Below are 24,221 nucleotides of genomic sequence, written 5' to 3'. Positions count from 1 at the left end.
CCAGACATTGAAGATGACAGGAAGGCACATAGGCTTGGAGACACCTCATTAACAGACCTACCTCTGACATGGACGCATCTTTCTCATTCCTCCTCCACTGAGGAAAAGCTGCAACAAATATCTTTGATCTCTGGAACAAAGCCTCACCCTAGTGTGAGCTGGAAGAGATTCCCCAGTCTAACCTGAGGTCACCCAGAGTAGGAACTGGTGATGGGTTGTAGTCCAGTGGTTGGGAGATGGCTTGGCTGCAACCCACAGTAGTCCATCCTTACGGCTTTATCACACTGTGGATCTGAAAACTGCCATCCTCAAGAGTAAAAGCTGTTGCAGTCTTCTCACCGCAGCAATCCCTCCATCACTGTGTAGTTATGTGTTGAGCACAGTTCTCAGCGCTTTTAGTTCTGTATAGGACACCTCAAGATTTTAGGGTTGTTTTTTCTTAAGGCTTAATTTAGCAAAGTGCAAAATCTTCTAGCTGGTGTGGGTCTTGAGGTGTCTTTTAAGATGAGGTCCTGTGTGTGGCCAAATATACCTTTGACCAACTCTTGCATCAGCATATGTGTGGCTGCCTCCATTTAAAACTCTTGCTATGTAGTATCACGTTAATATAGAGCTTTGAAGTTTCCTTCCATATAAAAAAACCCAATCTGTGAAGGTCAAAGTAAGACTCCCTACTTGTTTCCTTCAGTAATAAGCATTTTGAAACCTTTTAATATTCAAACAGTTATTTTTCTATCAATTTATATACCTTTACGAGTTTAGTTTTATTCTCTGGAACAGTATAGTTCCTACATTTTTTCTTTGGTGTATAATAACCTACTAGCTAAAAGCAGGATTGAAAGCCTCAGCCAGCTGTGTTCATGCTATTTACCTGATAAAATCAAGTGGTGAAAGTCAGACACAAATACAGTAGTTCACGTGTAAAAAAATGAAAGGTAGATAAATGAATAATTCATGCTTCCAGGCGACTGACCGTGGGAAACCCCTAAGCCTTTCAGAAAGTATGTAGGTAAGGATATAATTACATTTAGACAATGCTATCATGCAGTTGCTTGCAAATAATCAAAAAGTTGAAATTTACAACTTTATGATCTAAAAATAAAATTGAATTTGCTTCTTTAAGCTCTTTACACCTCATTGAGTTAAGCAAATCCTAAGCATAGTTAACTCCTTTCCATGGGGAAAATTTGGTGGAGATCAGGCTGTGGGAGGATGGAGTAATAATGTGTAAATGCCAGGTCAATGGCATGTTGCAGCATGCTCCCAGTTTGGTCAGCACCAACTTCTGAACTGTCTGCGGTGTATTTTTGGCGCGTGACAGGGACTGTGAGAATTAATACTGAGAGATGTTGTGACTTACAAGAACTTAAATTCCCAAATAATGGGCTTTGAATGAGACTAGCTATTACTCCTCATGCATTGCCAGTGGTACCCAGAGTTTCCCAGATTCTTTCCCTTCTTCAAGATGATTGTAATTACTTGTTTCTATAGAGGCTTTGAAACAAATTGTGCTGGCAGGAGCTGTCTGCTGATTGGTATATTTCAGGCTTTTCCATGGGGCTGGCTTTTCCTGTCAATACTCAAGAGGTTACAGAGTTCAGGATTGAGTAGCCTGTGACAGGAAGACTTCTATACAGCGTGTTTTTCACTCAAGATTTTATGCATAACTGCAGAATGAGTAACAATTTCTGGGAAATGTCACTTTGCAGCATCCCTGGCTCTGCAGTCTGTGCCTATGACATGCTTGACATCGCCAATGTATTTACTGGGAGATTCAAAGAACAAAAGTCTCCAGACTCCACATGGACACCAGTTCCTGATGAACGAGTGCCCAAGCCCAGGTATGTTTCATGCATAGTGATACTGTTCTGTTCCTGTATGCAGAACAGAGTACTTTTTGCTAATTTGAACAGCCTTGTAAGGTGCAAATACAACTGAAGATACATGTTGTAACAGTAAAATAGAAGTTGAGTTGCATTTGGATCCAAGGTATGCAAGTGAGAATTTTTCCACTTAAACAAGATTTGTGTAACATAAATCAGGCCAGCATCAGATCCACTTGGTCAGAATAATCTGTCACTTAAGAGTGGTGTGAGTTACACACCTGTTGCAAATTGGTTTGGTAATGGATGTATCTCATTACAAAACCTGCACCAGTTCTGTGGTTTGCTGTTCTGCGGTTAACATGCAATTTATGTGCCACAGAGGACACATCGTGAGGAGAAAAAAACAGTGTTCCATCAAAATGGAGATTCGGTTTACCTCGTTCCTCCTATGAGTTGTTTTCCCTGTTTCCACTTCCCTCCTGTTTGCACGTGGCTCCTCTACTACACTCTATTTGTATTTCCTACAAGCACCCATTTCGTACAAGTTGCTGTTGACAGCCATTTGTTAACTCATTTACACCAGTGGCATTTTGCTCTGAGAATATGATATGAATGTAGACAAAGCAAATTCGTTTATCTCAGTCAGGCTCTACCACTTTAATGTATGTTTTACATCGCTTGTGATATCTTACATAACTTCAAAAGAAAAACACATCTGAAGCTCTGTGGTGGCAACTGAGCTTCTGCCTAAATCCAAATTTGGCCCATCATGTCTTAGAGTTGCCAAGTACAGTATTCCTCTGCTGTCTTTATTCTGAAGTTGTCACTCAAGAGAAGAGACTGGAGGTAACTGGAAAATCTGGTAAATTCTGTGTGTTTTCAGTCTGAGCCTTAGTAAGGCACCTGCTAGTACTGTTGCTGGATTTTATTCTCCTTTTTGCAGTGTTTCAACAACTCATTGACATGATGGGCTGCCTTGGTAGTGCAAGGCTGCACCAGGGCTCCAAGGTCATATGTTTGGAACTTACTCAGAAAGTATTGGCAGGGAAGGGGGAAAGGAGAAAGAGAAATCTTCTCTTTCAGTTGGAAGGAAGAAGAGAAAGTTGCATTATGAGTTTGTGGGATGAGCCTATAGGAGGCTAACAGTTATGATGAGGACAGGATAATAGTGCTCCTTCTAAGCCATCAGGAGATAATGTGAACTGAGTTGGTGAACACTGTTTCATGTAACATTTGGCCACAAATCTGCTTAATAGAAATAATCATTACTTCTAACTCATGTTGAAATGCATGAGAGGCACAAGACGCCTTTGAAATAAGGTCATTTTTATTTGGATATCTCAGTATGGTGCAGAAACATTAGTGCTCCTATGATCCTAACATTTCTCAGAAACATACCAGAGCGTTTCAGGGGCCTCGCTTCCCTTTTCTGCTGAGGTGCACAGCAGAGTTTACTCAGTTTTATGTTTACTCGATTAAACCAGTTTTGAGATTAAAACAAGATTAATCCAATCGTGTGATTAGGATTTAGGAGGAAGTAGGCCTCCAGATTAGATATACAGAAACCCTAGGCACCGCGCTGCCAGAAGGCATAGGCTGCTCCCTAGAGTTCTCTGGGAATGTCACCTCATGAATCAGTGCCCTTGCAAGGACCCAGGTGATGCCGTTGGTTTCTCCTTCTTTCCCTCTATTCCTAATTCAATATGCCGTTACAAGACAACTAAAATATTTTGGATACGAAGAGGAAGAGCACACAGTCTCTGCATGTAGTGTTCATTGTGCAGCTGTGTTGAACCCGACTCATTGACCCAGCTAGTCCCCTCCAGTCCTATGCTACCTTCCTACATAACATTTAGTTACCTAAGGTTTGAATATTTATCTAAATCTGAGCAACAGGTATGATAGGACTCGTACTATATTTTGTTCAAGTTGGCATTACTACATTGATGTCAGTGACTCTACCCATGTTAGAGCAGATGAAAATGGGACACTGCAGCATGTTGATGAGTGGGTGGTCCATCTTTCATCATCCCATCTCACAGTGGCTTAAAGACTTGAAGAATCGTAATGCTCTAGGAAATGGGATCAAATGGACCTTTTGCTGGAGAAAATAACCCACAAAAATATTAATAACAGGCAAAGCATTTTGCTGCTTCCTGTGTAGAGATGACCTGTCCAGGCAGGAAGGTTAAGTTGCCTCTGAGGAGCAGGGTAGATTTTAGGAATAGGGTGAGCAGATTTGCATTTAAGTTGTGGAAGAATAATTAGAGAACATTTCAGTGAAAGTTGTCAATGTGCTACCATACTGAAATTGTCTCATCCGAATTGAAAGAAGGGTAAAACCAATGTCTACATGGATGCTTGCTGGGTTGTCTTCTCTAATAGTCGGCTTTCTACCAGACGGGACTGAAAGCAGCATTCCTTCACACATTCTAAAAAAATCAGATTCCTTCTGTATGTTAGGGACTGCTTTTATTCCAGGAAAGAGCAGTCAGCTAGGCAAGTTAGAGATCAGAAAGCACCTATGCCAATGGGCAGCATCAAGCCAAATACATACATGCAGTGATTAGGTTCCATGTGAGGATGAACTACAAACTGTGTGTGTCACACTCCTGCTGAAGAAATGTCTTTGTGCTTTTCGGTGACATCTTAAGTCCTGCTGAGTGAGGATAGAGCAGGATTTTAGGCTTCCCCTGAGGGGCTGAAAAAGTCCACCAGACTTCTCAGTCCTCCATTTAAACCCCTGTAATGCACATCAGATTTCACTGAGGGCCTCATTACAAAATGAGATTTGCACTAGGCATCAAATAAGTGTTCTGGCTTTACCCTCTTGTTTTATTTAGGCCCGGTTGCTGTGCTGGCTCTACATCATTAGAAAAATATGTAACCTCTAACGAGTTCCCGGATGATACTCTGAACTTCATCAAAACACATCCACTGATGGATGAGGCTGTACCTTCCATTGTCAATCGACCCTGGTTCCTGAGAACAATGGTCAGGTATGTACCTCCAAGTAGACTCTTGTCCTCATTGTAGCTGTGAAGTTGTGCTAATAGCCTTGCTCAGAATACTCTCAAACTCTGTAAACATCCTTGGTATGCTGGGCATGAATCCAGCTAGGAATGATGGCAGCGCTGAGCAGATGCCTCAGAACTCCCTGAGCAGCTTTCAAGATAGGAAAAAAACCTCAGTCCTTTCCAACCACGCTGTGCTGAAACCCCACTCTTGGAGGAAATGCCTTGTGGGGAAGGTTAACCCGCCTGTTGGCTCATGGGTCAGTGTTTGAGACAGCTCTGTAGAAAACTTTGGGCAAGGATCAGCAGACAACCCAGGGATATGTACACAGGGTACAAACATGTCTGCCAGGATATGTTCACAGGATATGAAGTCTGTCGGGATATGTACTGGTATGTTTTAATGTTTACAGAAGTGTACAGGCAGAAGTAATCACATAATCTGTATCCTTTCTATGGCAACAAGAGAAAAATAATAATGAAGAGATTTGAACAAAGACTTATAAATCAGCAAGCCTCAAATATGCCATCCCCTTCCTATCAAAATACATTCCCACTCTCTGCAGTGGTCACTACACTACTTATCTACCCTCCACTTGTGAACAGAATAATGTGACTAACTTTTTCCGTATTTTCCTTTCTTCCTCCGTACAAGGGTAGAGTTTCGTGCCGGGCAGTGATTAGCTCTGGAAGGGTCTCACTTAGTTTTAGTAATGTATCTTCTGTCAGGTTTTTATGTCAGGTGCTGTACCTCCAACCAAAGACGAGAGCAGCAAAGTCTTGCAGAGGAGCACTTTCCTTTGATCGCCAGTACCAGATAGATAACTGGTGCCAAATCACCAGTACTCACTTTCAATAAATCGTGTCATCCCAAGATTCAATATCATCTCAGCACTGAACTCGCTTAGTGGCAGTTGTGTGATTATTTTAGTGAGGTAGAATGGTGTTTAATGTCTCACTGTTGCACTGGCACAGCTTTTCTTGCCAAAAAGTTGAATGTAGATCAGTTACAGTTATTGCTGCTTTTAATGGTACAGAGCTTCAAATTAAAAAAAAAATTCACTGTGCTGATTTTCTTCCTCTGCCTGAATAAGTCACCAGGCTAGTACTTTACTTTTGGTTGGAAGGATAATTCCTAAATGGCCTGAGACTCTTAGTACCCCTTCAGTTTTCTGCAAACACTTCTGCTATCTATTGGACATACGGATGTGCAGACAAACACAGGAAAATTCCCCACCATTTGGGGAGCCAAACTGGTACAGTTTGTGTTGACTTACAGGGTTATTCAGCTAGGAAAAGTGCTTAAATATGTTATATGGTTGCTAGAAGGCTACCACACAATTTTCTGAAGTGGAAAAAGTGATAAAATAAATGGCAATCTAATCCCAAGCGATGCAAAATGCTGTATTGTTATTCTAGATACCGCCTGACCAAAATTGCTGTGGACTCTGCTGCTGGGCCGTATCAGAACTACACTGTAGTTTTCTTGGGATCGGAGAAGGGAATCATCCTGAAGTTCTTGGCACGGACAGGAAACAGTGGTTTCCTAAATGACAGCCTTTTCCTGGAGGAGATGAATGTTTACAATCCTGAAAAGTGTGTATCTGATTCTTTGTACTAATGTATGGGTGACTTTGAACTTCAGATTTCCCAGAGAGTAGGTAGTCCCATGAAAAGGGAAGTGGTTAGAGAAGCCAAGTTTTTTGAGTAATTTTAAATTGTTTGAGGAGGGGATGTCTGCTTATCAGTCTCTACATTGCAATAAGATATTTTTTATTCAGTATGTGTAGAAAATAGCCCATCCTATGCAGCAGTTGATGGATAATTAAAAGTGAAATTCTGCAAAGGAAGATTAATTTTCTAATCCTATGAAAAAAACTGATTCCTCTCCAAATAATTCAACAACCAGCAAGCCACTCTCCAAGGGAAATTTCCCACATTTGAGCCTTACTTAAATATGCCTAAGGGGACTTTGAAGTGGCCCATAATCACGCAGAAATTTCAGCTATTTTGAGTGCTGGAAAAAAATAAACAGAAAAAATGAAGGGCCCTCAGAAAGCTTGTCTGGTGTGCTATGTCTCTTCACTTCTTACTCCCCTGTCCCATGCATTTTTAATACTCGCTTATATGTCTATCAATGTTTTTAGTGGCTAATGTGTGTTCTTTTTCCTCGACTTGTTCAATTCTACCTTTCTGAGGGTTTTTTGTGGGAGTTGATGGGGGAGGGGAGGTGTTCAGCTTGTGGAATCATTAAATTTTCATCTGGTTTCCCAGCAGAACTTATTTATAACCTCGTCTCACTTTTTTTCAAATCAGGTGCAGCTACGACGGCATGGAGGACAAGCGGATCGTGGGCATGCAGCTTGACAAGCCCAGCAGCGCCCTGTACGTCGCCTTCTCCACCTGTGTCATCGAGGTTCCCCTGGGACGTTGCGAGCGTCACAGCAAATGCAAAAAGTATGTGTTTTCCGGTGGCTGTCAGAAGCCCACGCGGCAGGCGTGGGGAAGGCGGGAGCGCTTACGCATGCCGCCTTGTGTTCTTCTTTCTCCAGGGCCTGCATAGCGTCCAGAGACCCTTACTGCGGGTGGGTGAAGGAGAGCGGGTCATGCACACAGCTGGTCCTTGGCTCCAAGTGAGTAAGGGCTCTGGCGGGACGGGCCGTGAAGCTCTGGTGTTGGCGCCAGGCGGTCTTGGGCAGAGCTATGTGAAACATGGGGCTCTTAGGGAAGGAAAAATGTGGGAAGTGTTTGTTTCTACCTCATTTGCATTCACCTCTGAAATGTCTCACAAATTTTTTTGATGTGAACTCTCAGCTGATTGGTAACTGCTGAAAGAGGAGGAAGAAGAAAATGAAAGAGCTGTACTAAGGTCCGCGTGTTATTGAAAGGAGGGAACTGGATGGGTATGTCTGGACCAGCCCACACTGGAGCCATCACAGCTGATTAAAGAGGCAATAGAATCCAAATTAAATTACTGAAGCAATTTGTCCACTGAAAACAAAACCAGTCTTTCTAATTTACTGTGCATCACTAAGAGGAATCACAGAGCACAGTAAGAGCTTAAAGCAGATTCAGAGAAGTGCTGGATCTCCCCTTGCTTAACAGTAGAATTTAATTATTTTATAATGATGAAGGTCTGTGAAGGTTTGTTTAAATGTGGTCACTAAAGCTTCCTTGCTGGGAGCTCCACTTCAGAGCTCTCATTTCTTGGCCACATCTGACACACCTCATGGTTGCCCACTCGGAGGTACAGCTGTACTTCCTCAAGGTAGTGGTGGAAGTGTAGCGCAAACATCACACAACCTCGACAGCCCCACAGCTGGTCGCCCTTAACCCTGCTTCTGTACAGGTCTTCAGTATATAATGGATGAGTTACCATCCCTGTGCTTATGTCTTGTTCTTAATTAGCTATTTCAGTTCAAATTGTTTTGTCCGCCAGGGATGCTATAGCTATATCTGTCTGTATATGCTTTACTACAAGAGTGTGGACTGTTCCTGACTGGACATTTGGTAGAATAATGTTAAAATGCACCTGTGTCCTTATCAGGTTTTCTCAGCATGCCCAAAGTTCTTGAGTGTTTTTGCACTTCCATAGCAAGTTGTAGGGGACTGCAGGTTGTCTTCCCCCAGCACAGTACCTACCCAATGGGTTAGCTTCCTTCTCACGTCAAAGTATTAGTGCACCTTGTCTACTATATGGACAAGTTAAGGTAGGATCATAATTGCTTCTGATAATATCATGTATTATAGAGTTAACAGTTCAAAAAATATGAATGTTCGCCTCCCTTGACAATGAGGCATGCAGTAGATTTAAAAAAAGTAATAATAAAAAAGACAAAGCATCATCAGAAGATCATAAGAAATCATTTATCAATGACAAATAACTCGAATGTCTGTGTGGCAATTTTTCAGCCTTTGCGTGGAAGTTCCAAAGAAACAGCCAGTTTCCTGGTGGGGCTTTATTTCAATGTTGCACATGTGATAATTTCTTTCTGGTAGTGCCTGTGAGTGTTATTCATACTGTTTTGTTTCTTTCTATTATTTAGACTGGTATTTGAACAGGACATAGAACATGGCAATACAGATGGCCTGGGTGACTGCCAAAGTAAGCAAAGCTTTTACCCTCTGTTTACCATGTGTCACAGCATCCTTCTGAATGCCTCAAATTACCATTACCTGTCCGGTGTTCTTTTGTAGCAATGTAAGCCACAACAGGGGCAGCAACTGTGGCTAATAATGCAGGTCCAGAAGAGGAACGGTTGTTTAAATGTATTTAAAGAAAATAGCCCAGGTGGTGTGATTTATACAAACATCAGACTTCAAAGCAATTATGTAGTGAGAAAACCTCAGTTCTACAGGATATTGATTATACAAATGACATAATGAATTAGGTGTTCATTGCCTTAATTAGCCATGGTGGTTGGATTGTTTATGTAGATGTACAGAAGTGGCTTGGTTTCTTGGTGTAGACTGTGACTTGGGCTACATTCCCATACAGGACAGGGAGACAGTGAACTAAAGCTTCAGTTTTGGATCCAGATCAAGAAGTGGCAACTACTTAGCTTGTGAATCTTAGTGGATTTTACACACAGGCTGGACAACATAGTGCTATTATGGGTCAGGCACTACTGATTCTGCCTAAGAAATTTTGATGGGAAACCTGAGGTACTGACAGCATGAGTTGGAAGCTTAAACACAGTCTTTAAACATTTACATTTTGCACTGAGGTGCTTAAAAGTGCACAGCTTGCACTGCATGCAAAGAAACCTGGTGTGCTGATTTCTGAGCCTTCAGGAATACCAACATCTGTGTTCAGGATAGCTCTCGTTCCAAATGTTCTTGCCAGGGTTGGTTTAATTCTGAACCCCAAATATTATTTATAAACCTTATGAAATCAAGAATCACATTCTTTTCAGCCCAGCTTGCACTGATGCCTGTAGATGCAATAAAACTGCTGAAGCTGAGGAAGTAACGTACAGTGAGAGAGTCATCACTTTTGGAATACAGAGCAAAATGATGGAGGGCTAGAGTGTGCCATGGGATACAGTGCAGGCCAGCTCCTCTGGAGGAAGCCAGAGCCTTCTCATGCCTTGTGCATCCTTGTTCAAGAGCCGTTTATTACTGTGATCACTGTGCTTGAGGGGATACAAGGATTTCAGCCTCTGCATGCCCCCTATCTCAACTACACCTGCCTCTGCCTCTGCGCTAAGATAGGGTTATGTAGGCTGTCTCTAAGTTTTTTGAAGGAGGTGTACACATAGTCCCTCCTGTGCTCCCTGTAAAATGGGCTAGCACCAAAATCAGGTCAGTTCCCAGCTGGTGCAACTTTGCCCTTTTCAGCCAGTTTTGCTCTCCTTGGGCAAATAGGTTAGACGGGAGTGGAGTGTACCTGATATGAGTTAAATATAAAAGAAGGGTAAGAAATTATTCAGAAACAGCACATTGTGCTCATGGAGAGAGATCTGCTCCTGTGCAGAGAGGAGCAAAGCCCATACCCTGCTTAAATCCCTCTTTAGCCCTGAATGATGCATTGAACCTCGACACTGCACAGGGGTAGATCTCAATCCCTGCTAAGCCAGCTGATCTTTACTTCATGTGGTCTTGGGTCATGTGAGTTTTGTCCTCATTGACTCACATTGCTGGCTGCATCACTTGTAGTGCGTTGCGTTAGATTAGGACTTGCAAAGAAAGCCATGGCAGGGAGGACACTGACCTTCCCATTTGCTGTCCCTTGCACAGGGCTGGTGCAGAACACTTTTAAAGCCAGACATTGTTGTCAGGTATGTCTGAATATTAGTTTTGCCTGGGTCCTTAGGGTACTAATCACAAACATATAAATATCAGCTGAAGCATAAAAGTTTGCTAGCAGCAAACTATTAAAAGAAAAAATGAGAGAGAAATAATGATTTTTCCCCTGTTATTTGTCTTTCAGATTCCTTCGTAGCCCTGAATGGTAAGGAAGTTCTTAGTTTCATTATTTACTGACAGCAAACCCATTTTGGAGGAATCACTTTTTACTAAACTTTTCAGTATTTTCATAGTTTTGTTTTATTTAATGTTTCTTCCCAATTTATTTTGTTCATAGACATTTCAACTGCTTCACCTGATCATGAAATGTCTTACGACACAGTGTATGGTCAGTTTATGGGTGTTTTTAAAAATTCTCCCCAGATCCTTGTGTTAGCTAGTAGTTCTGTACTCAAATAGCCGTTACCCTTTTTTACTTGTTTTGTCTTGGTTTTGAGGGCCTGATTCACTAATCACAACTAGGATTCAGTCATACCTCTTGATTTTCAATCCCTCTTTTCTACTCCTCCCTCAAAACTGTCTCCATTGAATTAAAGTCAGGTATGGCTATTTTAAGGGCATGCCAGCAGACATGATTAAGAGCATGCTTCATCTGAACACTCAGACAAAGGAACACTTGGGTACAGTGATGCATCTTATCTGTTCACCAGGAAAAACAAGATAGCAGCTCATATCCCACTCATGAGTCGTCCAGGCTGGTGTCATGACTGCTACAGCAGCCAGTCAGAGATACCTTAGGGAAAGGAGCAGAACTGTCCCTGGGTTACAGAAAGATACCTCATAAGGAAAATTAACCTGTTACCCATGTGAGTTGAGACTGGGTTATGCCTCGATTCCTGAAGGTTCCTGTCACCTCTAGGGTGAGTCATTTGTTGTCCATGCTTGCAGTATCTTAGTGCCTGAATGAGCCCTGGTCTGTAAAAAAAAAGGATTTGCATACCAAATTAAATGACCTGAGCTGACAAGGAGCATTAGAGTAGCAGTTTCCCATGAGGCAGCTGTTAATCTGTGCTCACAGTACTTTCCACCTCTTTGTTCTGTATATTTGGAAATGGATTACGCTGGTACTTGGGAGTGCAGAATAAGTGTCTTCATGAGGAATTATTGCAGAATAAATAATCACTTTAAATTCAAACCTAGACTTAGATTGCAATAGTTTCTCTTTATAGACATCCTGAACAAAGACAAGTACTCACAAGCTAAGAGGATGTGTGGTATTGCTCCCAGTGAAGTCAATGGCAAATTTCCATGTGGGATGGGATCTTGCTTGTGAAGTTGCTTTCACACTGTACAGGACTAGCAGTTCATCAGAGCTAGGGCAAATTCACCTTACATTTGGCTGAATGTAGCAAGAGATAGGTTAGCGTGCAGTTGCAATGAATATTTGATTGATCCTTTCATCTCATGCCTGCAAAATACGTAGGTACAAAACAGAACCAATGACAGCTCAGTACAGCAGAATATAAATAACTGTAGGCACAGTAACACTGTTCAACATTTGTAAAAATAAAATCAAATTCCCCATGTTTTTTATTACCAGGAAATGGAAAAGGTGCAGGTGAAACTTGTTTGAAAGTATGATAATGACAACCAGTGAAAGGAACTTCCAAAACCAAAGACAAGTTGAGACTTCATAATGTATGGAAGACTGATGGTTTCATGTGCATATACAGCTTGTACTTTCTTTCATTTGAAAATTGCTATATTTCCAATGCAGGGAGCAGTAATTAAAGAACAGTAATAATAAAATCCATACTGCTGAATGTAAAGATAAAGAAAATGGCCTTGGGCATAGTGCTGAAGTGCCAGAAATGTTCTAGGGTTCCTGCTTCTAAGTGCATTCATAGACTGCACAGTTATAGCTATGGGCCTGTGGTTCTGGATCCTGTCAGCCATCATATTAGCAGGGACTTTAGCAAAAGCTGATATTTTAATCTGACCAAGAAAGCAGAAGAGTGATTCAAGTAAGCAGCAGAGCGAAAAAAGCTGCAGTCCCAGGGAGTACAGGTAACAAAAGGGAGTCCATTTTACTGTCCAGGCATGTCAAGCCCGAAGACAGACTCCATGAATTAACCCACTCTTAAAGTAGGACCCTATGGCCAGATGCAATGGAGAAATGCTGACCCAACATTAACATTGGTTCCCATTCATGCCCTGTCTTTCACAGATGATTTCACTGACCCTCCCCAGGTACATCCTGATATCATGGTCTCTTCCTTTTATGGGTTTAGTTAAAATACCCATTCTGATATTATTGCAGGCAGTCTTTCTTTTCACCTATCATGGCAAAATATGAAAGGAAATGTGTTAGTCACCTCTGTTGATCTTCCACGTGAGGAGCGTAAAAAATTCCAGCATGAGGTAGTAAACCAGTCTCAGTAACATGCACATTTGCTAACTGTAGTGACTGCTCTGAGTCATTTTTTTCTTGAGAAAATGAAAATTTTATAAATGGTGTGTTTTAATGTTATTGAGTACAGTTAAATGCATAAGTAAATGGTATTTCATAATAGATTAAACCTCAGAACACTTGGATATACCAGAATACCAGCTAAGTGAATGCTCACGGTGCTTTTGGATCCGGTGGGCTAAATATATCCAAAGGCATCTGAAACTCCAGTTGCAGAAGAAGTCTTTAAGGCCTGATTCCCTTGATTTACTCCACTATAAATCAGCTCACTTCAACAGCCTTACTGCCGACCCGTAGCAGTGTGAATGAAACAAGAACCAAGCCCTTAATCTTTGTATTCTTGGCATCAGCCTCCTCCTGAATTTGGCAGGTGGGCTCCCTTTTCTGGGGCAGTGTCATGTGATTGGCTGTAAACAAGTAGAGTGCAAAGTCCACACAGGTGACTGTTCAAGTGCATCCCTTTTGACACCCAAGGAGAAGATAGCAGGCTGAAGGTCTGGCTGCAGAAGGTCAGAGAGAAGTGATGCAAGAGCCACATATTTAAATAAGGAGATTAGGCTGGATTCCTCTGCAAAATTGTAAGCGGCTTCAATTACCTTTGGAAACATCAATTCTTAGTGAATTGGGCCCTTATTTTACCCCCTAGCCATAGTCCTTTCTCCCTCTGTTGTATTGATTTAGCCTTTCCCTCTAATTGTCTAATTAGGTTGCTATAGCTGTTATAGGATAGTGTGCAGACATCTTAACCTCTGAGAACCTAATGACTTGTGCTTATTAGAGCAACTATCAAATACGTATTGAATCCCTGTCTTTGTTTTAAACCTGAAAAAAACTGCTTATATTTTACAAGTGCACTTCAGAATGAGCTATATTCAGAAGTGCAGCCCTTCTGAATCATTATCCATGCCTGTAGACACTAAGTGCTTTTACTCTCCTTCTGTTACTTGATTACAGCACTCCAAATGAAAAGTTTTTGCAAATAATGGAAGCACCTAAAACAGATCTTTTAAAAGTGTGTCTATTTTGATTTTTACGTTTGCTTTAAACAAAGAAGTTTCAAAAGCACTGTGTCTGCAGTTTTTCAGATGGTTTGTTTTAAAACAAAGGCAGAATCGGTTTTTTAGATATTTAGGTATTAACCGATATTAACATAGAGGTACTGACCACATCTCAGATATGCTAAAGCCTCTTTAAATTGCAGCAAAGTCTATTTCCACAGTCAGAGTCATAAAAATGGTGTAATGGAAAAAAAGGCCTACTGCGTGTTGCAAACTATACACCAGATTGTAAAGGTTTAATAATGTCTTTGTGTGAGAGGTCCAGGACTGGGTTGCCTGCCACTTCAGTCTTTTCTCTGTTTATGAGAGAAACTTAACTAGCTCATACATTTGTGGTGCCACTCTGCTCAGAGGTGAATTTCACTCAGCAGGACTGGCTATTTGGGCACTTACAGGACACAGTGATACTGCTTACGGGAGCAGCCACTGCCCAGTACTAAGTGTTTGCAGAATGCAGCTCTAACGCAAGTGGGACAGGCTATTAAGTTCTAATCTGCTTCTGCCCTGCTTCCTCAAAATCAAGTGGAAGAAAGTTTATCTCAATTAGGTGTGGAAGGTTGTTTCTCAGTGTGTACTAGACTAACACATTAGTAACAGAGCGAATAGACTGATTTCTCACATTTGTGTGAAACCCTTCTCTACCTAACAACCATATGGTACACATTAATATCTTCACAAAGCCTTAGCTTTCCATTACGAAGAAGTTCTCTATGTATTTGCAGCATATGGTTCAGGAAATCTTTTCTTTTTTTTTTTTCCTTCAGAAAATGTGTCCCTTAGGCATATATTTCCTCTAGATTAGTGTATTAAGAAGTGTTTTTCTTTAACCATACTTATGGCTTTTCCTTAGAATTCCCCCTTTAAGCACACCTAAAGTGCAAGTGTCTGGACAGAGATATGGGCATATAAATGCATATGAAACACAGGCATAAAATATGATTGCTACTTGGCAAGATTTTCTTCTCTTTTACCTCCTTATCAAGCTATGACTAATTGCTTTCTTATGTTGAGTGCAGCACTATTTGTAGGCTGACCAAATATTGTACAGATTATTGTGGTTGCTGAATGGGGTATTAACTTGGAGACTGCAACCCCATGAATGCTGGCACTGTGGTTTATTCCTTAGGGAAAAGAAGACATGGAAATCTCATAATTTCCATTTTCTGGCCTGTTCTCTGTCCCATTATTTCTCATATTTCGTGGGGATGGGCACAGGAGTTGACAAGCCTAAAATGGTGTAGGGGTGCATGCGTTCAGGCTCCAGCATATTCTTACTTCAAGAGGGCATGTGTTTTCAGTTGCTGGACCTCTCTACCTGTCCTTTTGGAAACAAACATCCTGCTGGAGGACTGCTGTGGAACAGGCAGTACGTTTGGATGAGAGTCCATCATCCAACTAACTGTGTGTTACCAATGCTCCCAGCCGTGCTGTGGCTTATGGAAACCTTTTAGAAGTGGATAATGTTTGGCTTCGCTTTTCTATCTGAGCGACAGCAACATTAAAAGCTCTGATTTCAACAAAATGCAGCCTCTAATTTGATGTATTAAAGAAAGATGGCTGGGAGAAACCACACTTCCTATCATGAAAGGTAAAAAATAATCCAGTGCCATTGTCAGTATAAGCCTTCAGCCTGAGGTCCAGAGCTAAATTGTGTTAATGATTAGCTGTAGTAGCTGAGGGTTGGCTTTGTGGTGAGAACACTGTGAATTTGACCAATTTTCCCTGCTAAGCATGCCAGTTACAGGAGTTAGTTGTGTCAATGTCCTATGCAAAACCCAGTCTGAAGTGCTGCCATATATAATCCTGTGCAGTAAATCGAAAGGGCTCCTCAAAAATATATGGAGGAGCACAGACATTTTCTTCCTCTAAGACCATTAATATTCAGCAGGACTTCTTTAAATCATAGCAGCATCTTAATAGAAGTTGCAGCTTTTTTTGCTGACTTCATCAGTAGTTCAACCCCATGAAGCTGGTGAAAGGGCTGGATAAAACAAAGCGCATGGGTGCATTGAAAATCTTGGGAGCATTGGTGGCCAGCATTTATTGCTGATTGCTGGAGTGGAATTGGGGAGCTAGGTTAATCAGCTCTCTGTGTGCTTCTGAGAGCTGGGATTGGATGGCTTTAGAAGCCATTTAAACCAGCCTTTTTGAGATGCAGCTTCCAAAAGTTTTATGCTTATCCAGTGAATGTTTAAAATAAACTACAGAAGCACAGTCTCTGCCTGCCCAGCTCTGTGCCCTCTCCGTGAGGCTTTAAATTTGGTCTCCTTGTGTTGCTCTATCTCTGCCCCAGCGAGTCTCAAATTATTTTTCTGAGCAGTGAAACAACATCAAGGAAAGGAGTGGGGAGAGGGTCCCTGCTAGGGTAGTCTGTAGCCTGGTGATTGGACTCCTCTCCAAGCGAGACTCACATTTAAGGAAGGAAAATTAATTTGCTGGGCTGTTAAAAGGAGGCAGGAGAAAGGAGGGCTGCTGTCAGTCTGTCTGGCGTTATCTGAAGAGAAAGCGTTATCTGCCATTCTGTCTGTGGATAATCTGATTCTGTTAGTTTGTGTTTGAGCATGTTTCAAAAACCCCTCTTTTGATTGGCTCTTTCAGGAAAATAGCTAAGGGGAAATATAGTTACTCCACATCAAATTAAGAGGCCCAGAGCTCCTTGAGTCCTGCTGAAAAGAATTCATTTTGGTGCATGTGCCAAAAGGGAACTTTCAGAGACGTGTGCGGTTTTGCAGTCAAAATGTTGTGCTGTGGATGGAGTTTTGGTGCTCCCTCCCCGGCAGCCATGGAGCAGCCTGAGCCACTGGGAAGTCCAGGTTGGAGCCATCATTCAGAGACGGTAGACTCCAAGCAGTCCAAGCATTTTGGGTGCTGACGTAGTTCTCAGGATCTAGCTGCAAAGGATGTATGAGTCTACAAACATGTGTCCTCCCCAGCCAAACCACTGTTAAAATTGTGCGGTGTTTCCAGCAGGGCATGTCCTGTGAACATGCTGTTTGTTGGGGTGTATTTGATAGGCGAGGAGCTCATCAGCCTTATTCAGGACAAGAGTAAGAATGTCTAGAGTAGTTGTAATGGAAAAAAGGCATGCGAGACCTTTGTCCAGCAGTCCCTGGAGTCACGGGTTCTTGGGCAGATCCACATAGTAAGGTGCTGTCTTCAGTGTCTCTCTGAGCAGAAATGATGTTTGGTTTCATCCTTACCTCAGAGCCATTTTGGACCATCAGCTCAGACAGGACCGATGGCAAGGGTGCAAGCGGGTGCGAGCGGCTGACAGGTCCTGCGCATTGCCCATCCGGAGGGCGATGCCACAGTGCGAGCACACCGGTGCTGGGCAAGTCCTTCATTCCCTTGGGGGCATGGGGCAGAGAGCCACAGACGTCACCGTTTTGTAGCTCTTCTGGCATTCCCCTTCAGTTTTGGCCATATTAGAAGTTGTTCCATTTTAAATGGGTTTTAAAATTGCTTTTTAACTAAACCAATACCAGACACCATGGGCCGACACTTCAGTGTCAGCCAGGCATGTGTACCAAATCCAGCCGAAGGATGCTTGACTCAGATGAAGTGTGCTCACCCTCTTCCACACGCATTTAACTCTGTTGAGTAAAAGGACACAACTGCCAGCTCAGCGGCAGCCCGAGGCGTGCACGCACCCCTTAACACCCTGATCTGGAACGTTCAAATCCCCTGTTTCCTTGGGCCCATGCTTTGAAGGACTTTTGAAACATTGCTCTGCTCAGCATAAGACGAGACATTCACCCATCACGGAAGCAAAACAGTGCATGCATTCCTGAGCGTGGAGAGGTAGCATGGTAAGAGACTAATGAGACTTGTCTTCCCTACCTGTATTTATAATGTAAACAGGACACTCCAGTTCCCTAGTCCCAAGCACCACCACTTCTGACTCTCGCGCTCGACAGGGTTATGATGCTAGGGGACGCATGCTGGATTGGAAGGATCCGCTTGGTTCATCTGAAAATACAGATCCATATGTGGCAGTTTCATCCCATAATCATCAAGACAAGAAGGGTAAGGCCTTGGAAATGACGTCCTGTGGTGGCGGGGGGGGGAGGACTAAAGTGTAACTGCTTCCAGCTGGCTCAGAGTAACATGTAATGAAACTCCTGTGCTATAATTAAAAGCTTATCGTAAAGCCTAAAACTAAACAGCCAATCTCAGACTCAGTCCTAGATAATTCACTGCCTGAGGAAACCACACAAAACAAACAGAAGTGTATGCCTTTGCAGAGTGTGTTGTGCATGTGTACGGGAAGGAGGCAAACAGTGGGGATTTAGCTCTCTTTAAACTTGATCTACCCTGTTGATCTGGCAGAGGAAGATCCGTGGCTTCCCATTGTTCTTAAGGGTGCACTTTTATATGCCTTTTTGTCTGAATTCCCAGGGCAGGACAGCAAATCTCAGCTAATTTCACGTTATTTCCGTCTCTCGACAACAGACAGAGATACTGAAGGTCTGCTCTAGTTTAACCATTGAAGTAAAACTGACAATAGTCCTAGCCACTGGGCCTAAGTCCCACTGTCTTCAGTGAGACCTGAGCATCAAATACCTTTGAGAGTGGGGGCTGTGGAGGTCATTAGCATATTTTAAAAGATGGGAAGGTGACTGCTGGTGGAGAAAGATTCTGTGTTGCATTTTTAAAGCACCAAAAGGTTGGGATTTAGGTGTCACTTCACAGTGTTCAGACCTGTACTGAAGCACACTTGGGTCTAATACAAGTGACAGCCCTGTCCTTTGCCCTCCAGTCCCCCCTTGCTATACATACAGAGAATTAGGCAGAGAATTGCCTAAATTTGCCGCTTGAACATACTTAGAGAAGAAGAAGCTTTTCTCCTATGTAAGGGTGGTGGTGCCCCCTCATTCCATCTTGGCCCTCCATCGTTCTCCCAGCTCCTTTTAATCTGTGTCTCAAAGAGGTTAAAATGGTTCCTTTGTAAATAGGGGACTTAGGTTCAAATAGCTCCACTGCCTGGAGAGATCTGAGTCCTTGTTATTCTTCTCCAGGGTGTTCTTAGATTGCTTCTTTCAATCTCTTCTCTGTTGAAGATGTTTCACTCTATATGGACTAATTAAGTACTCAGTGGGCCAGAAGGAGGATGGGTATGAGCAAAACTCACTTGCTGAGTGGTTAGGGCACTCACCAGGGGCAAGAACACACATGAGCTTCAGTCCTTTCTGCTATGAATACTTGATATAAAACACTTAAAATATTAATTGAAATGTGGATTGCAGTCTCTATTGTTCATGCATTTTACATGAAAAACTCATTAGACAAAAGCATCAGCTGTTCCTGGAGAAGCTACTGGCATGCCAGACCTGCTGCTTTGCGTTGTCTGCCCAAACTAGTCGGTTACTAAATCATATTCCTTCCCCTCCGTCTGACCCAGTGAATCTTGAATTCCCTGCATTAGCTGTGGAGACTTTCAGCAGAGGGTGATGAGCACGTTAACATTGCAGAACAGTCTTCAGCAGAGCTGCACAAACAGCTGGCGACCGTTTGGACCCAGACTGTGAACTCAGTGCCTGTTATTCACAACAGCCCCAAGTACATGGTGACTCCCACAGTCCTGGGATATCCGGGATTTCTCACTGAACTCCCCAGGTTTGACCTTAAAGAGCCTTCACGGTTCCTAGCCATGAAGGCAGTGGGTGTCACCTGGCTGGCCCAGCAGAAATGAAGCCTGAAGCACTTTTCAAGCTGAGGAGACCAGTCAAATTAGGCAGGAGATGCAGTAAAATTTCCTGAGATGCCATGGCAAACATTAATCTTGTAGCCTTGGCTTTTGGGCTTGATGGCAGGAAATGGAATATGAAGATTTGAATTCCCTCAGGCAGAGATTGTCTCCCACCTCCCAGCAATTAGCTTTTCCTATAAAAAAGGGAAAAACTGCCATTTGCTCTTCTTCCTTCGACTGGGTCTTAGAAGTGGCCCCTGTTTAAACAATTTTTTTCAGAGCAAAAAGGTGAATTTCTAGAACCCGATCAGACTTACATGTGAGTTAAGCACAGGGCTCCTCTGCACCCTGCAGACCTGCGGGCTGCTGAGCCTTGGCAGAGGAAAAGTTTCAGGCAGCTGCAGTACTCAAAACTCAAAACCGTAACTTAGGGTGCGAGGGACTGAGGGTGCTGAAGATGAAAGCTCAGATTCCTAATTCCTACTTAAGCTCAGTTTGAGATATCGTCGTCATTTTTTAATTCGTCAGCCCTTGGTCTTCAGTTGTAGAAGGGCAATTCAGAAAAAGTGATTTCTGGGTATCGTGTTTGTAGAGGAGAGAAGGCAGGTAAACCTGCATGCCCTTCTAAAGATGGCATGTGATTTACCTAGCACTCCTCTTTCCTCTCAGCAATAAATCAGTGATAATGCTGACAGCCAAAAAATAAGGCTTTTTTCTTTTTCTGTCCAGTCTGTTAGTAACACCTGGTATTTAAAATGCTTGAGGTGAGAGGACACTTCTTAGAAAATCCAGTGTTCCCTCTTCTGAAAATAAGTGATATTGTTCTCTCCTCCACCCTGAGAGGAGGGGATGTCATTAAGCAGATTTGATGTGGAAGGAAGGAAGGGAGGAAGGGAGGGAGGAAAGAAAGGAGGAAGAAAAAAAAGAGGGAAGGAAGGAAGGATGGAAGGGATCCTTGAACCCAGCTCTTCTGCTGGCGTCAAACAGGGGAGTGGTGTCAGAAACCACCAATAGTGGAAGATCTGGCCCTTTATGTACCCAGAGGAATGCGGAGACATGTATGCATTTTAATGGCACTATTTGTTATGTGTGGGTCCCTACTTTGCAAATCCTTTGCAAAGCAATGCTTAATAGATGGAAAGCTAGCTCTTAAAAGCATCTTGTATGCCAGTAGCAGCTTTCAGAAGAGCATGCAGTGAAAATATTAATAAATGTATAGCTGATGGATTCTAATCATTTTCGCTTCAATTCACTGACTGATGAGGTGGCTTACATTCAATAGTTCCCTACCCAGGGACTGATGGTTACCAAACAGCCTTAGTAGCACTTGATGGGATCATTTAAATATCATGCATTCATTGGTGCCTAAGTATGAATATTGACAAAGCTGGAAGCAGTCTACATGCAATCAAAACAATGGCGGCAGAGGTGACCGCATGGTTGTTACCATTACCATCTACTTGTGTGTTGTTACTCCTTGCCTTGCCCAGTCAGAGCCGGTTGGCTCCAAAATTACTATTGATTTGTTGTTTTAAAAGGGCAAAGGAAAGAGTTCTTGCACAAAATTAAATCAGAAAATGTTACGCTTGCTATCCTTTTATCAAGATTTTGTTTTCACTTTTGCTGTGATTTCTTTTATTTTCACACATTCACAAAGAAAAAATATTCTCTTTTTTTTTAACATTTTCTCTTTGTTTTGCAAGGTGCTTTGTGCTGTTCGTCATTGGTTGTGTCTAATCCTTTGGACAGTGTTTTCTTTCTTTTCCTGTGCTCACAAATGGCTTCTTACTGATTGTACTAATTGTACAGAATTCACTTGCTGCTTTCTTTTCTGTAACACGGGTGCTTTGATGATGTCACATCTATCCATATGCTTCACTTTTAATTCAGTGCAGGCATCTTGGGGAATATCTGTGGGGGCGTGAAAAGGGGGTTCTTTGAAAGGGTTGACTCATGGGAATGTGACATTTGTGTGCCACAGCTTTAGTAGCTAAATATACTCTGGGATTGTTGTTTCTGAGCTACATCACATATCTTGCCAAGATGAAAATGTGTAGTGCAACCCATAGAGTGGGAATATGCGTTGCCATTCAACTGGCATTTTCATTTTGGCCATTAAGGAATCTGCCCTTCCTGTTGCAGAACAGGAAAAAAAAAAAAAATCAGCTCTGATTGGGCAAACTGCACCCCTCTTTCCTCTTCTCCTCCGTCTCCTCCCCAGAAAAAAAAAAAAAAAAAAAAGAAAAAGAAAAAAAACATGTTCTGGAGTATGTTTACGTTTTGTTTCCTTTCTTGCTGTGTTTTAGTGTTAATTTAATTGTGTGTTTCTCACCTTCGTTGAAACAGTTTCCCTAACCTCACTGTCTAACCTTCCCCCTGCTGCCATTGTACTTGGTCTCCCCGGCTCCTCTGCAGTCGTGATGCTCCTCCTGTGGAGCACTCCAAGGCTTTACCCTCTACACCCCAGTAGTGCCATAGCGCTGTGTCTCTCTGTAGTCGTCCTACTAACGAAGGGGGGAGTAGGCACGTACTGCTCATAGAGAGGCCTACGTGAAGAAAACAAAGTGATTTTCTTCAGGAGTAGCTGGCCTTGCCCCTTATTACCCTGCTGCCCTTCTCTGCTGCCTCCTGTCCTTCCTGCCTCCCTTCAGAAATGCTTCATGCTTTTCAAGTCCTGGGTTCATTAGCACAAATGTAGCCAACTGCTCAGTTTTCTCACTCGCTCCCTAAATGCCTGGAGCCTGCTTTTAATCACAGTTTTGATAAATCAGTTGCAAATTCAGCTTACAATTTCGTGGTTCTGCTACAGCTTCTGCTCCGCAGCATTCAGGTGGATGTGGCCAAGCTGGGCGCTGAATGATGAAAGTGTAGCGTTGCTGTTAGCAGGCTTAATGTTTGTATTCTTACTTGTCTCAGCACTCATTAAGTGAAGATTATGAGGTGGTATCTCCTTTCCTTAACAAGCCTTTTGTCAATATCCATGTAACTATAGTAGAAAAAGCTGATTAGAAGCGGACACAGTTTACAGAGTTAAGAGTTGCTGATGTCTTTGGATGTCAAGAATGCTCCTATCGATACAGTATCTGGTACCACCTATTATTTTATAGACTGTAAAATCTATATTATTAATAACTGCAGCCCTTCCTCTGGTACAGAATTAGACATCATTAGCAATAGTCAACTCCTGTATTTGGAGAGGGCTGTGCTACTGGGGAGCTCAAGGGCTGTTCATTTCAAAACCTGAATCCAGAAGATATTTCATATTGTACACAAGTGGCAGTGTTACTAAATTTTACTGTGATTATCGCTACTTGAAAGATTTGCCAAGTGCTGACAATGCTTGTCTCCAGAGAGTCTGCAAATGTTCAGGCAGATTCTGCTGCAGTGAGACAGTTTTATATGAAACTTCAGGTACAGTTATGATAAAGAATGTAAAGTGCTGATTTAACAAGATACTTTACAAGTAGACATGAAACGAGAAAAAAAAAATCTGTGGCAAAGCAAAGCTTCGGACTCCTTTTTGCATAAATTAAACAACTGGTGTTCATCATGGGAGGGCTGAGTTTTGCACCAGGAAGTACATTTGCAGAGTATGTTTTTACACAAAAATATTGTTATATGCTAATATGTGCAAGGATTTAAAAGATTCAAAGCATTTTATATCAGAGGAAGCAGGGAGAAGTTTTTATTATCTTGCTGGCATTTTGTCATATTCAGAAGAGGATTTAAAGTGGCACAAAATTTATCAAAACTTATCTTTTGAGTTGGTGTATGCAGGTCTGAGGGGGAGAGCTTGGATTTTGAAGCTGAAGCAAATACTCTGTATTTGATCTGTGTCATCATCCTGGCACTGTTAGAAGAAACTGACTGATCCTAAAAAAACCTGTTAGGCTAATGGGAGAAGGAGTTGCACCATAGTCAGTTCTGCCTGGATGGGGCTCAGGAAGAGCTATAAACTTAAAGCATGTGTGCCTGGGAGGAAGCTATGCAAACATTGCTATACTTTCCCCTGTCTCAATCCATTATATGCTCAGACATAAAGCAGATTGCAAGTACTTTGCAGTTCACTAACAGTTTCAAGTGCTGAGGAAACAATGAAGATCGAATCAGACCAGATCCTTCACTTACTATACTTTTAAGTCTTTTGCCCACAGTCTAGTAAAATAGTGCTGTGAGAAAGGGAGTAGGGAATTTGCCCTGATTCTGTCTATGATTCTGTAGCATTTGGCTGAGATTTGAAGTGAGAGGTGTTATTCAGAGCTGTAGTGCTTCACAAACAGATTTCACCTACATGAGACACAATGACATGGGACTTAAGTCCATTTAAACTTTTATAGAGCCACATCTAGATTAAAACCTACTTACTTTTCCCATTAGGATTTAATCAGAGGTTGGTGGGATGAGTCTGTGCTACAC

General features: G+C 42.3%; 1 protein-coding gene across 6 annotated transcripts in view; it reads left to right on the top strand.

The window, feature by feature from the left end:
- Positions 1 to 24,221, top strand: part of SEMA6A (semaphorin 6A) — a 115,599-nt gene that overhangs the window by 71,349 nt on the left and 20,029 nt on the right. For 2 of the 6 annotated variants that reach the window (XM_052777343.1, XM_052777344.1), the window contains exons 11-19: positions 1,710 to 1,841; positions 4,670 to 4,825; positions 6,260 to 6,436; positions 7,157 to 7,297; positions 7,393 to 7,473; positions 8,887 to 8,945; positions 10,773 to 10,793; positions 10,926 to 10,976; positions 17,978 to 18,142. In XM_052777343.1, coding sequence (XP_052633303.1) covers positions 1,710 to 1,841; positions 4,670 to 4,825; positions 6,260 to 6,436; positions 7,157 to 7,297; positions 7,393 to 7,473; positions 8,887 to 8,945; positions 10,773 to 10,793; positions 10,926 to 10,976; positions 17,978 to 18,142 — 983 coding nt within the window. The remainder of the gene's footprint in view (positions 1 to 1,709; positions 1,842 to 4,669; positions 4,826 to 6,259; positions 6,437 to 7,156; positions 7,298 to 7,392; positions 7,474 to 8,886; positions 8,946 to 10,772; positions 10,794 to 10,925; positions 10,977 to 17,977; positions 18,143 to 24,221) is intronic. The other 4 variants (XM_052777345.1, XM_052777346.1, XM_052777347.1 and 1 more) reach the window with 4 other exon arrangements.

This window comes from Harpia harpyja, chromosome Z (genome assembly GCF_026419915.1).
Source record: "Harpia harpyja isolate bHarHar1 chromosome Z, bHarHar1 primary haplotype, whole genome shotgun sequence".
Lineage (NCBI taxonomy): Eukaryota > Metazoa > Chordata > Aves > Accipitriformes > Accipitridae > Harpia > Harpia harpyja.
The sequence above is the reverse complement of the archived record's forward strand: the minus strand, read 5'-3'. Positions and strand labels throughout refer to the sequence as shown.